Here is a 15,217-nt window from a genome sequence, read left to right as displayed (position 1 = left end):
AGGGCAACAGATTCTCCATCCTTGCTATATGACTTCAGAGAAAGCACACAGAATTCTCTGTGGGTGCATTTGGGATCTGGGCAAATGTTTTGGTATGAAAGGTTGGATGCACAGAAAATAGTAATTTTCAGAACTGAGTGGGAGGGTTTCATATTATAGTGTTTAAAAATATATGCTCAGGCTTGAACCAGCAGCCAAACGCAGCAACTCTGCACATCATCTTTCCCTCTGGTTGTGACGGTTGAGTTTTATTATATAAAGTTGTTTTCCACAAACAACCAAATCCATAGGCCAACTTTAGGCTTGTCAGCAAGTCTCTTGTGCTTTTGAAATTATTAACATTTAAAGGCATACCACAAGTGGCTCATCACTGTTTATTTTTTTTTTAAAAAAAACTTTTTTTGCAAATTTACAGCTACAGAATAAATAAACAAATCGGAAATACAAACAAATCATAGAAAAGACCATACAAAAAAAATATGGAAGATCATTGAAACATACCCCAAATATCACTTTTAAATATGGTAATTACCTTCTGCGAAACCTCAGTGTCAGAGCTTCTTAAGTGTTTCATGGGACATTTTTACTTAAAAAAGAAAAGAAAATACTATATTTGGCATGCAGTTCAAACTGCAGGAGTTACCCATCTTGAGACATCTAGCCTCATTATCCTCTACAGAAATTAATTTCCCACAGGTAAAACACAACATAAAAAATATTGGACCTGCCATTTCCCCCTTTCCTCTGCCTTCTGGCAGAAGGCACTTCTGCTTGTAAGAGGTGAACTGTTCTCAGGAACTCAAACTGGCCAGTGGGCTCTATACATGAACTTTCATATGGCCACACACAAATAGGCCGGCTTAAAAATGTATTAAAAAAAGAGAACTGAATGCTATAAAAAAAAGAGAACTGAAGTTTAAAACCACCTCAAAGCTGGCAAAGAAATTATATTGATGTAAATCAGTAACACTATGGAAGGAATTCAGTGTTGCGCTATGATGAACCTTCCGTTTGTACAAGTATTTCATCTTGACAGGCAGAACAGTTTCCCCTGCTCTTCTCCCTCTGCATGCTATTCTGGGTGTTTTCTGGACACACACACCCTAGGCAACTTCAGGGGGAATGGGAGGAGGAAAGGAGAAAGACCCATTGCACAAGTGGGAATCCTTATGCAGGGCTTCTGCTGATGGGGCTTGTTAGGCGAATCCCAACCTATATCCTTCTGGGCTGTAAAGGTGAATGGAAACGGATGGCAGAGGTCCAATTCAATTTCCAAGCATGATGTCCCCATTCTAGGTTTGTCCAATTCTGTGTCATGTGATTTAGCTTTACTCAGATGAATGTACCTGGTTCAGAATTCCCAAAATGATTCTAGGAAAATGAGGCATAAGTATTGTGGACCACATACAGGAACTGACTTTTAAAAAAATCTGAATGTACAAGTCTTCAGATACGGAAAGTGTGGTAAAGGCCCGAGTAGATTTGTTGGATGCAGGATTTATGTTTGGCTGAAACAACTCACTCGTGCATCTCAAAAACCAACCATTATATTACCCCCAAAGCGATGATCCAAGTCAATGGTTTTGTCCACATAAGAAATTTGCAAATGTCTATGTTAGCTGTTTGATGGCTTCAATCCAGCTTGCCCTCTCTGCCTTGGAACTGGCCTGTATAAAGTAGTGAATGTCATTCTTTGTTATGATTTTGAAGAGGTTGCCCTGCACATTCCCTTTCACTCCTGCAACAAAAAGGAAAAGGGAGCGGAATGTTAGCAAGGCGCAGGGACAACACAATTGCTGCAGTAACAGCAAAATCTGACAAGGGAGAGAGTTTGATAACTCAACACAGTTTTGCTTTTGTTGATAAAAGAGTGTACCACTGCATTGATATGAATACAGGCTTGGATCTGGATCCAGCTAACCCGGTGTGCTAGCAGAATCTAGTGCAAGGGCTCCCGCTAACACAGTGGGTTTCTTCCCCCTCTTGTCTGCCTGAACACCCACACACCTTGTCCAAATCCACTTTGGAGGGTTGAGAGAATCCCTAGAACAGCAGGAGGGGAAAGGGCGTACCATTTCATCTGAAAAGCAGAAATGCTTGCACGGATCAGAAGAGTGATGTGATGTTGAATTCTTCCCTTTATCTTTACATGGCCTCCCATCCACCCAAGTGCCATGAAAGGCCAAAAAAGCAACACTTATTTTCTCCATACTATACTGTCCTTAATCTGGCGATATGGCTGCTTGAGCCAGCTATTTATAATCAAGAGAGCTACAGCCAGTCCTATTGTCACAGTTTTTCAAGGTGCCCTAATTGGTGTTCAGACTGGAGAAGGGGCAAACAGGGCCTGGCCCCCTGGCCTTTATGACAATTTCCTAAACTACTGTTTTTGGAAACCTACTGGGGAGGTGTGATTTGACTAAAATAGTAGGGTGCGGAATTCATGGATTTCATTACGCCCACCACCATTACCACTTAATCTCCCATAACTGGGAGCCCAGGCCCTAATATCTGAAATGGCTTCAGCTTTCCCAGTGTAAGCAGCTGATTCACACTAAACTTTATTCATAAACAAGAAAGGAACATGTGAAGAGCTCCACAACCAAAGGAACTGTTATGTTCATACTTGCCTGTTGGGACTCCATTATCTTCCAATGCTGAGACAAGGCAACCACGGAGAGAGAATCCCCCAACTGGTCGGTTATCTTCCTATGGTGGGTGGAAAGAGTCCAAATGGAGAAGTAAGGAATATGAATTATATGTTCTATGCAACACATTTTATTTTGGCAAGACATGCAGTAGCTGGCCACATCAGCACAACATGAATCTTGTCCCAGCCTGTTCCTCTTTGGGATAGGCCTCTGGAGGTTCTAGGCGTTAATTATGTAAAGAGGTAGTATCTTAATTTTAAAAATTATACATGTCTTCCTCCAAAGTGTTTTAATAACAGAGTTGAATTCTAAAGACAAGGGGGGAATTATAGGAACCTAGGAAGCTGTCTTATACTGCATCAAACAGTTTGCCCATCTATTATTTATTAGTTGATTCCATTTATGAATTGGTTAATAAAAACATTATCTAGGCAACATACACAGCAAGATCAAAAAACCAACACATATTATATAATTCAATGAAATCATCAATAAATTGATAAAATCAACCCAGCAGTGTTATAAATCCAATCTAGATCAACACAGGCTGTGAATTGTACCTTTGAAGCATATTTCCCCCCCTCAAATAATTCTGGGCACCGTAGTTTCTTAAGGGTTGCTGGAAATTATAAATCTGTGAGGAGTAAATTGCGGTGCCCAAAATTCTTTGAAGGAAATGAGGTTTAAATATATGGTGTACGCACAGCCACAGACCAAACTCCAGCAACCAACCTAATTAGCATAACAACAAAACACAGCGCCATGTGGCCTTGCCCCTACAATTGAGGGAGCGGGGGAACGAAATGCACACACACCCCAGGATGCCACATTTGTTGACCACAAGAGGTTTAGTTTCAGGCTCACATGATTCTAACTTAAGCACAAAAAAATTCAGATCTATTTTACCAAAAAGTTACACACAAGACATGAGATAGTTTATGTACTGGGAGTCTACCATCTCACCTTTGTGGGGTCATAATAGTGTAGGAAAGCAGGGTCAGCCCTCAGGACAAAGCGCCTCACCTTCCAGTTTTTCCTCTTGTGTCCCTAAAAGTTGAAAAAATTAATAGATCCATTTCACCTTCCATTTCTCAGTTTGTCCTTCTGAAACGGCCTGTAGATCTGCATACACTGAGACATTTCTCGTTATTTGTTTTACCACATTTTATCTTCACAACAGCCCTGTGAAACAGGTTTAGCCCAGAGGAATATTGTCATAGCCAAGTAAGTTAGACAAAGAAACATTGTTGGAGGCAGAACTGAAGTCATTGTGCATTTTGCTAAGCCACTACATCAACTTCCTTTCCTAGCTCAAACAATTAAAGACAGAAGTTTCTGAATAGCAACTGTAGGCTAGATTCAAATGCTTGTTTTTGAGAACCAAATTTGCTTCAGAATCGGAATATAATAATGTACACATCTGTTTCATAGAAGATCTGATTTTAGTGCAAATTATTTTGGAATTCTGCTGAGAATGACAGTTCAAAAGGATCACTTGGCACACCAATCCTTGTGGGGGATTCTGACCTCACTATTCACCAAGGCACTTCACAATGGTCTCTTAATTCCATTTTAACTTACAGTGCACTGAAGTGTGTGGGGGAACAACCTGATTTACAAAACTATTTGAAATCAGTATAGATAGTTCTGTGTCGGGGCGGGAATCAAAGGCTTTCCTGGTCAGAAAATTGTTTTTTCCGATTATGATTTGAACAGCATTTCTTATGTCACACAGAAAGCTAAACCATACATTTACATTTAGAAATATCACAAGGCCCAGTGCTTTTTGTGTTCTACCACATCAGGTGAAAGATTGTGTTTCTCAATTATTCTCCACCTCAAACATTATTTGCTAAAGAAAAGGTAGCATATCTGCAAGAAGGATGCCAGTTAGTTTTCTAAAGGCAAATATATTTCCTACTGAAGTATTAGGCATAGAACACCACACTTTTTTCTATACATTTGGTCCTATGTGCACTCTTTTGCAACACTGTTCATGTGATTGTGATCTTTGGGTTGTATTCAACAGTACACCAGCAGACTTCCCCTTCCCCTCTCCTCTCCTCATGTGCCCCCCTCAGATCTGCTCCAGATCCTCCCCCAATGCACTGGAGCAGTTTTCGAGAGTGGGCATGAGCAGAAGAGGAGAGAGAAGTCCCATTGGACAAGTGGAAGTTTATTGTACAAGCAGATACAACCCATATTATTTAATTTTATTACCCAACTTTCTTCTTTAAAAAGAGCTTAAGAAGACACTAAATACAGCATTGCCCAGTCTCCCATTCTCCACTTCCCAACATGATTCAGAAGTCATGGTCACCTGTTTTATTAAAAATCCTTGTTTTAAAATGGTGCCACTCAGTTCAATAATGTTAAGATGAATATTTTCTTTGGAGGTGGTTCTCTTCTTATAGTTTTCCGCCTGCAATAAAAATTAAAGATATTGGGGAAATTGGGGGTAGCGGTAGCAAAACGAGTACAAAATACAGAAGCGTTCCTTTCCTCCTTTAACATGGAACTTTTCATTTCTCAGTCATAGAAATTTCCATCTTCAAAGCAGTTTTTTTTGCCAGACACAATAAACAGCAGGGATGGTCTCAGCACCCAGTATCCTCAGGCAGTTGGCAGGACCCCAATGCTCTTAAAGTGCCCACCACTACTGATGTCACCCCTAGGCAGGTGGCTCACAACCACCCATTGCAGGTCTCAGCACTGCTGCCACCACTCCCAGCAAATAATGCTGCTGGAGAGGCCCAGAGGGCCTTTTGCTGCCCCCTCACTAATAAACAGGCACAGAAGTGCATAAATTAAGTTTCATTATGGCAGCTACAATGAGCTGTTCCCATATTGCATCCAGATAAACGCCAAACTGTTCCTGTTGCATGTCCACACCCAACCCAAAGTCCAACTACAGTATTAGTCAGATATAACTTGGAAAGCATTAGAAAGATTTTGCCCAAGTTATCTTTTGGCCTGATTTTCATTTGCTGCAAATCTTTCCTATCACTCTCCAATGCGTATGCACACTGTGCCCCCGTGTTTTTTTTAGTGTCCTCATTTGCAGAAAGGAGACTTCCAGAAATCCCATCACTTACAAATGTGTACAGAGCTGTAGAGTCATCCAAAAACTGCTCTGTCAAATCACCATTCCTCATGGCTTCAGCACTGCGGGCTCCCACAGGCTTAATGAAATTTTCGTCCACCAACACAGAGGCCAGGGTGACAGCCTCTAGACGGGAGGCTGCAAAACTATTGGAAATCAGCCAGTCAACCAGCACAGAGCCTGAAAAGAATAAAGGCAAAAACAGGTGAGCAAAAACAGCAAGCAGCCAGTCAATTCCCAAGGAAGATAGAGGTTTTTAGTACTCATCCTCTAATAGAGAAATGAGTCTTAAATTGTAATCTAACCTGACTGAAGAGCAGACATTTGCATGCACATTTTCATAAACTTGGCAGGTAGCACTGTCTTTCTGGATAACCTCATTCTAGACCAGCCCAAGACATTTAGCAGGCAAAGGGAACGCTTTCAACTCTACAATTCTATGATTCTGTGAAGCGCGCGCACACACAATTCACAAATGATACCTAAAATTAGAGGTGTTTGGGCTCTAGACTGTATTTTCCCCTTACATTTTAATCTTGCCTTTCCTTTAAGGAGCATAGTACAGTGTAGACGGGTCTCCCTCTTTCATTTCATCCTCATCACAGCCCAGGGAGGTAGATTAGGCTGAGACGCCATGATTGGCTCAAAGTCACCCAGTGAACTTCACGGCCAAGTAGGGAATTGAACCCAAATCCCCTGGTCCTAAAGCAATTCAGGAGTAGCCAATGTGGTGCCCTCCAACTGCAGTTGGACCAACTGCAATCACATCTAGACATTTGTTTAGCTGGCTGGGGCTGATGGAAGTTGTAGTTCAACACCATATGAAGGGCACCATGTTAGCTACCCACCCCACACTCCAGACACTACCCAAATACTAGGTTTGGAACCAACTCCCACTAATGCGTAAGTACCTCCATCTAATCACCAGCATGTGAGGTCTGGCTGTAGCTACTAGTGGGAGAGAAATCACTGAAGATGTGCTCTTATTGTTCATGTCCCAGGGCTGTGCCCTAATAATGAAAACAAAGTTCTGAAGCTGCACCATGGTGGGCCCTGGGAGAAAACAACATTCCTTTGCATCAGATTATATTGAAGTACTAGGAGGCTAATAACACGAGGTTTGCCTACCTGTAAAACTTTCTTTATATGTGCTGCCTTGTTCTGTGTTGGGTGTGAGCTTTATTCCACTGCTGCTGTCATGCATTTTGTCCACAATGTGACTGGAAAAAAACCAGCAAAAAGGTTAATGTTTAAGAAAACAGAGAATCCGGTTTTGTGAGGGGACTCAAATCCCTCTGTCTCAATTCATACCGCCAATAAAGAGCACAGTTTCAATCGAAAGTACCTCAGGCATGAGTGGAAGGCAATTCCAGTTACACACAGGAGAGTACCATTGATTTCTGTCCCTTCAGTCCTCTATCCTTGATTCAATCAAGTAGTGGCATGGGGGGGGGGCATGGGGCAATTGCCCTGGATGCACAATTGGGGGTGGCAGGCGAACCAGGCTGGGGAATGCTGGGGATGATCTTCACCCTCCACATGTCCCTCCCCCGCCTGTGAGTGCCTGCCCGGTGGCGGTGGCAAGGGCCAGATGAGCACACTCTACACCCGTCCCGGGTGCTGGCAAACAGCACTATGCCCTTGCTTGAATGCATCTCATTCTATGTTGCTGTCAAGTAAGCTCAGTCTTGGGACTATATTCTAGTGGGGTCCCTCTTTAGATGGTAAGGCATATTACTTCACTTCAAAATGCGGTAAACCAGCCTTGCTGCCTTTGGGGGTCCTCCTGGTCATTCTATGAAGTGGGGCTCTGAGCTTCTGCCCCAAAGTCCTGCCCTGATGGCACCACTGTCCAGAGAGTCCCCTGAGCCTCAGGTCTATAAAAACATAAGAGCAGCCCTGCAGAATCAGACCAAACGTCAACCTAGTCCAGCATTTATTCTCCTGCAGTAGCCAAGCAGATGGCCATGGGGAGCCCACAAACTTCTTCTCCTTAACAACCATGAGTGGTTAGCCCAAACAAACCTTGGCTACAACTTATGGTTTGCCTGAATTGAGACAAACCACAATCTTGGATTCAGACATAATGTTAAACTAAACCATGGCTTAGCTTCAGGTAGCACAGCAGCAGAACTGGAGGAGACGTGAAGCAGCCATGACATTTGCTATGAGCATGTTCACATTTAGCCACAGTCTGGATTAGTGTTATATACAAACTGGGCTACACACACCCCACAAATTGCAGGAAAGCAGATGGAGGGATTATTTAACACTTACTTCAGGCTGATATTTGAGGGCAGTTTGAAGGAATTTTTCATGCGGTGAAGTTGCTGGACTTGCACTGGGTTGCCAGCATGAATAGCACCAGTTATATCCAACGCCCAGGCATCACGCTCTTCTCGAGAGCAGAAATCGAGGAAATACTCTGTGTTTGTTTTTGTCTTCAGTTTAATGACCAACTACAAATAAACCCACAAGAAACAACAATACATTATTTGCTAGAAATTATCAGTGCATCTCTCAGAAATTCAGAAATTTGAGAGACCTTGAACAGCTTAACTTTCTGGTCATAAACAGATGTGATCAAACAGGTAAAACTACATGATAAATCTACCTGTGTTTTATTTATCACATCTATCGATCATCTATCTATCTCCTGGAAATTAGGGATAAGTGTGGGTTTCAAGTGTGCTGCTTTGAAGTGTGAGTACTATAATATGTTCAATTTTAAAAAATACACTATGATAAAGTTGTATATCTATCACTTGCCTTCCCTAGCTAAACTAGAGAAAATGTGTAAGATTTGTGATAGGATCTCACGACATTTTTCCAGAGCTTAGAAGTAGCCCGTTTCAACACTGCTCTTCACCCCTAGCTAAAGGGAGAATGCCCTAGCTAATATGACCCACACATACATGGTACCAGCACTGCCCCCTTCTAATATGTTCCATTTTCTAGAGCCAAAACAGCAACAGTAATTTATACCAAATGGGAAGAGAATTGGACATACCGGCCTGTTATACTCCAAACATGGACAAGTCATTGTGCAGCCATCCAAAATAATCCTGCCCTTTGGAGAAGACTCTTTCTTTCCTCCCACAACTTTATAATAGAGCAATCTGTCCTGGAGAAGAACAAACCATCTTGCTTTCCAGTTGTGGACAACATGTCCCTGCAAACAAAAAGTGTCGATCTTAGGTGCAGCTTATAAACAACATTTATTACCTGCTTGGGTGTTGCATACTCATGAACGTCTTACTCATTGCACTCAATTGATAATTTATATAGCCTCTAATGTGCTCTCATCTGGTAGGAGTTTAAACCGAGTTCTTACCTTCTTTACACAAATCCAAGGTTTCCCCAAATGTATTTTAGTGATTCCACAAGGGAGCTTTTTGCAACGATAGCAGTTTCCCAGGCAGTCATTACAGGTATGAGCGCAATAACCTGGTGTCAGTACTGAGTACCCTAGTACCCCCGGGGAAAAGCACTAACTACTATTGTACAATGGCAAAGATGCTGATTCGCCCCAACTAATCCATGGCAGAAATGAAATAGATTTGTCTCATTCAGATCCAAATTCAGTTTTACAGTCACTAGACATGAGTGGTTCTCAAAAGGTCCTACTCTACCATGCAGCAAGGTAGGGCAGTAGATTTTTATTTATTTTTTGCAATAGTTTTTTTTTGGGGGGGGGGGATCCAATACTTTTTGAAGTGGTGGGCCCTAGCATGGGGGAGGCATCATTTGGTACTCTGCCTCAGGCAGTGACATGTTTTGGTGTTCCTCAGCTTTGACTTTTACAACAGAGAGGATTCAAACCATACATAGCACGGGGTGGGGTTCTAGCTTTAAAAACCCAGATTTCAGACAATGCTCTCAAGTTTCATACAGCAGTTCTCATCTCTTTTTAGTTTACCCAGCTTATTGCTATCTCAACAATATGACAGAACATTTCACTGTTGGAGGCAGTTTGCCTCTGAATATCAGGTGTTGGGAAGCACAATGGACAGAGATGTCGCACTTGCAGGTTTCCCATAGATATCTGTCTGGCCACTGTGAAAGCAAGATGTTGGACTAGCTGGGCCTTTGGCCTGATCCAGAAGTTCTTTGCTTATCTTCTTCACTCTACCCCCAAGCAGATGGCTCTGTCAGCCAACTGCAGTACTACCTAGTGTCTGTTCCATTTTTCCTGTTTTCCCTTAGTGGGGCTAATGGAAACCTCTGGGGGCAACTTAGATCAGGGAAAGAGCATGGTGGGGAGGAGAAAGAATAAATGCCCAATCAAATTAGGAACTCTGTGGCTTCTCTGAAGTAGAGAAAAGAAATTCATTCATTAATCTCCTGCATCATGTGCAATTTGGCCCTTAGACATGAGCACATTGGACTGGATAAATTGTTAGAAATTAGGGCCCTTCTGAAGATCTGATAAAGACAATGACAGATTAAGAGAGGTGGTATATTTCAGATATTGCAAAAGGATAATTTGAATAACTTGGGCTACATTTTGAACCTGGAGCCCTCCTACCATAAATTGAGTGTGTACAATAAAAGGCAAAAGATCAAGATGAGCAGACAGGTAAAGCAAGAAGAACTAGATTGTTGCTCTGACCTGTTGCACCCTAGGTCAGAAGGGCAGGATATAGGGAGAGCTGCTTGAAAAGCAAGACAAGAATAAAAGATGACAGCAGCGGTGGATCTTGGGGAGATCTGCATGCATGCAAGACAGGACCTGACAGTGAATAAGGTGCTGCAGGTCAGAGCAAGAGAGGAATGTTAGCAGAATGTTAGCACAGCACTCTAGAGCAGTATCTAAACTTTATACATCCTTTCCCTAGCTATGGGAGACATTCGTGTTGGAAAAGTAATAATCTGGCAAGATGTTATTTACTTCTGACATTTATAGCTCACTCTCTTTCCCAAACGAGGGCAAACATATTTTTAAAGAGGAGGTTGCAAGTCTGAAATCACCTAGAGATAAAACTGTGGCTGCACATTACAACCGTGGCTGTGTGTGTGCTCTCCCATTCGTTCACTCTGCCTCCGGGACTCTCACACCACTGATTTGGGAAGCGGTGTACACATGCCATTAGCCATAATCCATATCTATCTTGTCGTTCCTTATGAAACGTTGCTTATTGATGTTTCCCCCCCCCCAAACCAGCAAGAGAAGTTGAGAAAAAGAACAAACTAGTTGTGTTTTAAGCTGGTAATGTACACATCGCCTGTGACTGCAGCTTACCTTTTTAACAAGAAAGCCTTCCTTCAGAATTCCACTCCCTTCCTCCATGCTGATCCAGTAGGTGAATGTGCCTTCCAAGACGTCTGCGGGCAACTGCAAGCCGATCCCTGTGCATGAGGAGTTTTAAAACAGTGACTGTTTTCTTAGCCACCTCCTCCTCTGCTGTGACGTCTACTCCCCTCCCTACCCAGGAGACAATAGGCAAATAGTGAGCTGGCACTGGGACATCACCTGTCCTTAAGGGAATACAAAACAGGGAAAGTTTAACAAGATAATTGTACCATAGCAGTACTTCCCCTAGAACTGTGAATGGATCAAGCTCATTGAATGACTCAGAAGATATTAGTCAGCCATCCGGATTATACAACACAGGAAGGAGACAGACCTTCTGTATATAGAAGCCAAGGACTGGAGGTTCCCATGTTTTGTTCACTGGGCATTTCCATTTTTAATATATTGTTTATTGTTATCTCCGTGTACTACAACATACCAGGGACAAACACTGTGGCTACCACAGGACTTGGACTCGGTCCAGTATACCTGAACAAACGTCTCCACCCACATTGTTCAGCCACATTGTTCACTGAGGTCCAGCTCCAAGGGACTTCTGGCAGTTCCCTCACTGTGAGAAGGTTACAGGGAACGAGGCAGAGGGACTTCTCAGTAGTGGCACCCAACCTGTGGAATGCTCTCCCATCGGATGTCAAGGAAATAAACAACTATCTGACTTTTACAAGACATCTGAAGGCAGCCCTATTTAGGGAAGTTTTTAGTGTTTGCTGTTTTATTGTGCTTTTAATATTCTGTCAGGAGCCCCCTAGAGTGGCTGGGGAAACCCAGCCGGATATTAATAATAATATAAATAATAATAATATTAATAATAATAGCAGCTGCAGGGAAAAGGAGCAATGTAAGTGAACTGAACTCAAGAAAGGAAAAATGAAAAACCTGGGGAATCAAAATACAAATATTTCTCTATTCTATGAAAATATTTTCAATACCAATGAATTTACTATGCAGTGGCTGTGACCCTTACCCAGCACATGTGTGCACCAAATCAACATGAATGTTAGGGTTCTTAAGCTACATTAGTCCCATCAGTACACACAAACACATTCCAGTCTCCTACTAAGTCATAAACTCGTTTTTAAATCAACAACACTAAAACAAAAAGCAGGTTTATAGTTTGACATAAGGTCAGCGCCCGTGATAAAAATGGCTGAAAATGCAAAAACACATTATTGTGCTTGCATAATCTCTTATACATACATTGGTCATTGTTTGGATTTGTAGATAAGAGTAGAATCTAAAGCCTATAATGTGCATGGGTTTCTATGAAGGAAAGTTCTAGCATACAGAAATCACCTGAGGAGAAAGCACACAAATGTTGTTGCTGGCATCTGTCCGTCTCAAGAGACAATGGAGTGTTTCTCCGGAGGCAAAGTCTGCATTAGCAGCGCCCGGGGTGCAAGCCTGGGCAGTGTGCATGGAAGTCCAAGGACATATTGGAGCTGATGGCTCACGCTCCCCAGTTCCAATCCAGTAGATCCAATGTACATACATGGGCTCCCGAAACGCACAGAGGGCTTCTGTTTGCACAGGGACTTTTCTCATAACCTCAAACCCAGGGACATTTCCAGGTTTACGGCACTGCTTCTGACATTGACATGAACAAGGAAGCCCTAAATTGTATAGAGCTCTGTATTTTTTGTTGTTTTGAATTTACTGACGTATTCTGAATTTTGTATATTTGTATGTTCATTGTTCTCTATTTTAATGTTTGTTTGCTGTAAGCTGCTTTGGGCCCAGCTTGTTATGGGAAAACAGCACATATAAACAATCAGTCACTCAATATGTGCATTGGAGCCTTATGGATCCATAGAGAAGGGAGAAAGTCTTTAGAAAAGTGGCTAACGTGTGGGCCTCCAGATGTTGCTTTAAGTTAGCCTTTCTGCTTTAGAAACCTTTAGTCTCAAGGCTAGCAACATTCTTCCGTGCTACTGTGAGGTTTACCAGTCTCCTCGATCACTGTCTGGCAGAAAGCAGGCTTTGTTGGTCAAAACATATGACTTAAAGTAGGATCATAGAGATAAGAATTCAGTAAGGGCAAAATTCATGCCATGCTTGTAATACTTCTGAAATACTTGCTGTTGTCCCGCTTAAGATAACAATCTGAACTCTAACAGTGTGAGTCACAGGATAAGAAACATTAGTCACCACATCATCGTCCCACATAGTATCCAGGCTATGGGCACACAGAAGATTGTGGAGTGGGTAGGAGACAAATAAGAAGGCATTTGTTTTTCCCTTTATAGAGCACTGATAGAATGATCTGGTATAAGAAGTCAACCCAACAACTTGCTTATTCTCTTGGCCAGGGGTGGCCAACTTCTGTATTCCTAGAGACACCTTTCAAACACTGACCTTAGGGCTGGAACGATCTGTATATTATTCCAGCCAGCTGCACTGGCTGCCTGTTCCCTTCCAGGCCCACCTACCCAGCATGTGAACCTGCCTGAGCCCTGGGTTCAGCTACAGCAGTCCTGCTTGTATGCTGGTAGTAGGGGTAGTTTTATTTATTTCAAGCTCTTTTATAACTAAGATGATAGGTTGCTGATTTTGCTATTTTGGCAATTTTGTTATTATGCACAGGGAGAGAGGAGAGAGAGAAGTAGTTCCATTGCGCTAAAATAATTACTTTGTGGATATCATCCTATGGTTTTCAATGCAAATGAGCAGTGTGCTGGCACATACTGAAATTGTGGCTGCTTTGCTTCTACGCTGCTGTTTGTTACGTAGCCAGGAAACAAGTGATGGTCTAGCGTGTCATGCTGTCTGAAAACAGCCTTCTGGTATGTTTTTTTCTAAATAAGCCAATGACAAACCTTGGTTACCACTCATAATTTGTTTGGAAAGAAACAAACCACAGGGTCTGATATAACAAGTTAGTCTATGGCTTGTTTCCTGGTAGTGGTTGGAACAAAATGCCCACCGCCTCAGCACCGGTATGCTCTTAATTCACATGAAACCGGTTTAACTATGGCTGTGATGTGCAGTCAAGTAAGTGGTTGTGGATTAGGGTTTGTATAGTTTAATCTTTCTTGAAATGAAATGGTTTTACTGCTCTATTTATATTTTGATTTTCTTGTTAATTTTAAAATGTTTTTATTCTGCATTGTGTATCACTTTGGGAAGATATTTGTAGCCTGAAAGGTGACTAAGAAGTTTATCAAATAAAAGAAATAAAGCAAACTCTAATGGATGATAAGGCTCTAGAAGTTATCACTGAGCGGCAAAGACTTAAAAAATGCAAATACTGTACTGGATAGTGGGAAGTCATAAGGGTGTGTGTATCAGGGAAAGGGGTAACTCAGAGATGAATGTGTTTCCTGAACAATCCCTCACAGATCCTTTCTAGTGTACTTCCGAAAAAGCAATTCAGCAAAATGTACATTCAACAAACGTGGAAAGCCAACATTACTTTTCCTAGAAGAGAAATGGGGTTAAAAATATTTTACCACATGTTAAACTTAAAGGTCACCAAAAACCAGATTTTTTAAAATAAAAAACCTCACTACTTTGGGTTTCTTTTCTAAAATCAAGCTGTATATAAAGTTTATGAAATAAAATAAATAAATAAAATAAGCTTGTATTCCCGCTCTCAATACAGCAAAACAATCATGGGGGGGGGGGGGGGAAGGTTTGAAGTCCTGAAAGTTTTCTGTAAGGAACAAATCTTCACAATTAAAGGAAGTGACTAGATAGGTTTGTTTTGAATGCCAGGGACTCAGAAGGGGTGTTGTGGTGGTGCAAGGAGTCTTAACCCTCTTAAGGTTATGCCTAAGAGCTCTCAGACCTTCCTAGCTATAGGAGGCTGTTGTTACAGCCAAGGGACAATTGATAAGAGAGCGGGAAAATAACATTTAGAATCATTAATACAATTAAAGATTGATATATACTAATTATTTCTAGTCTCTGCTGTGTGATGGTTTTTAATGAGGTAGCTCTAGCTTTCATATTGTTTTGTGCTGCTTTCAGATTTTAGTATTGAACTTTACTATACTATTGTGCTTTTTAATCTTTTTATATTGACTTACTGTATGCCACCTGGAGTTTCAAGTAACCAATATAAAACACACACATTACCATGTATATTATAGCATTCCACACACAAACAAGGTGGAGGCTGAATATTTGAGTGTAGGTAAGAGTTCAAAGCAG

The 15,217-nt window shown here is 41.7% G+C and overlaps 1 protein-coding gene across 1 annotated transcript; it reads right to left on the bottom strand.

Moving 5' to 3' along the window:
- Positions 1–360: 360 nt before the first annotated feature.
- On the bottom strand, positions 361–11,539 carry PLEK2 (pleckstrin 2). Its single transcript, XM_083457822.1, has 9 exons — positions 10,997–11,539; positions 8,765–8,926; positions 8,032–8,213; positions 6,883–6,974; positions 5,747–5,934; positions 4,972–5,073; positions 3,615–3,698; positions 2,631–2,709; positions 361–1,738 (listed from the first exon to the last, which is right to left on the bottom strand). The coding sequence occupies exons 1-9, from the start codon at positions 11,042–11,044 to the stop codon at positions 1,611–1,613; spliced, it is 1,065 nt and encodes a 354-aa protein (XP_083313948.1). The 5' UTR covers positions 11,045–11,539; the 3' UTR covers positions 361–1,610.
- Between the last annotated feature and the right edge of the window lie 3,678 nt (positions 11,540–15,217).

Source organism: Podarcis tiliguerta (genome assembly GCF_965153285.1).
Source record: "Podarcis tiliguerta genome assembly, chromosome: 1".
In the NCBI taxonomy this organism is placed as follows: Eukaryota; Metazoa; Chordata; class Lepidosauria; order Squamata; family Lacertidae; genus Podarcis; species Podarcis tiliguerta.
This window is presented reverse-complemented; position numbering and strand designations above follow the sequence as displayed.

What these genes read in the sequence shown, in the direction of transcription:
- PLEK2 (XM_083457822.1), bottom strand. Translation starts at nt 11,044, where the DNA reads ATGGAGGAAGGGAGTGGAATTCTGAAGGAAGGCTTTCTTGTTAAAAAG. An exon ending in GTTTGGAGTATAACAGGCCG is followed by an intron (nt 8,214 to 8,764) that starts GTATGTCCAATT and finishes GTTTATTTGTAG; the next exon opens with TTGGTCATTAAACTGAAGAC. An exon ending in CCCTCAAATATCAGCCTGAA is followed by an intron (nt 6,975 to 8,031) that starts GTAAGTGTTAAA and finishes GTTTTTTTCCAG; the next exon opens with TCACATTGTGGACAAAATGC.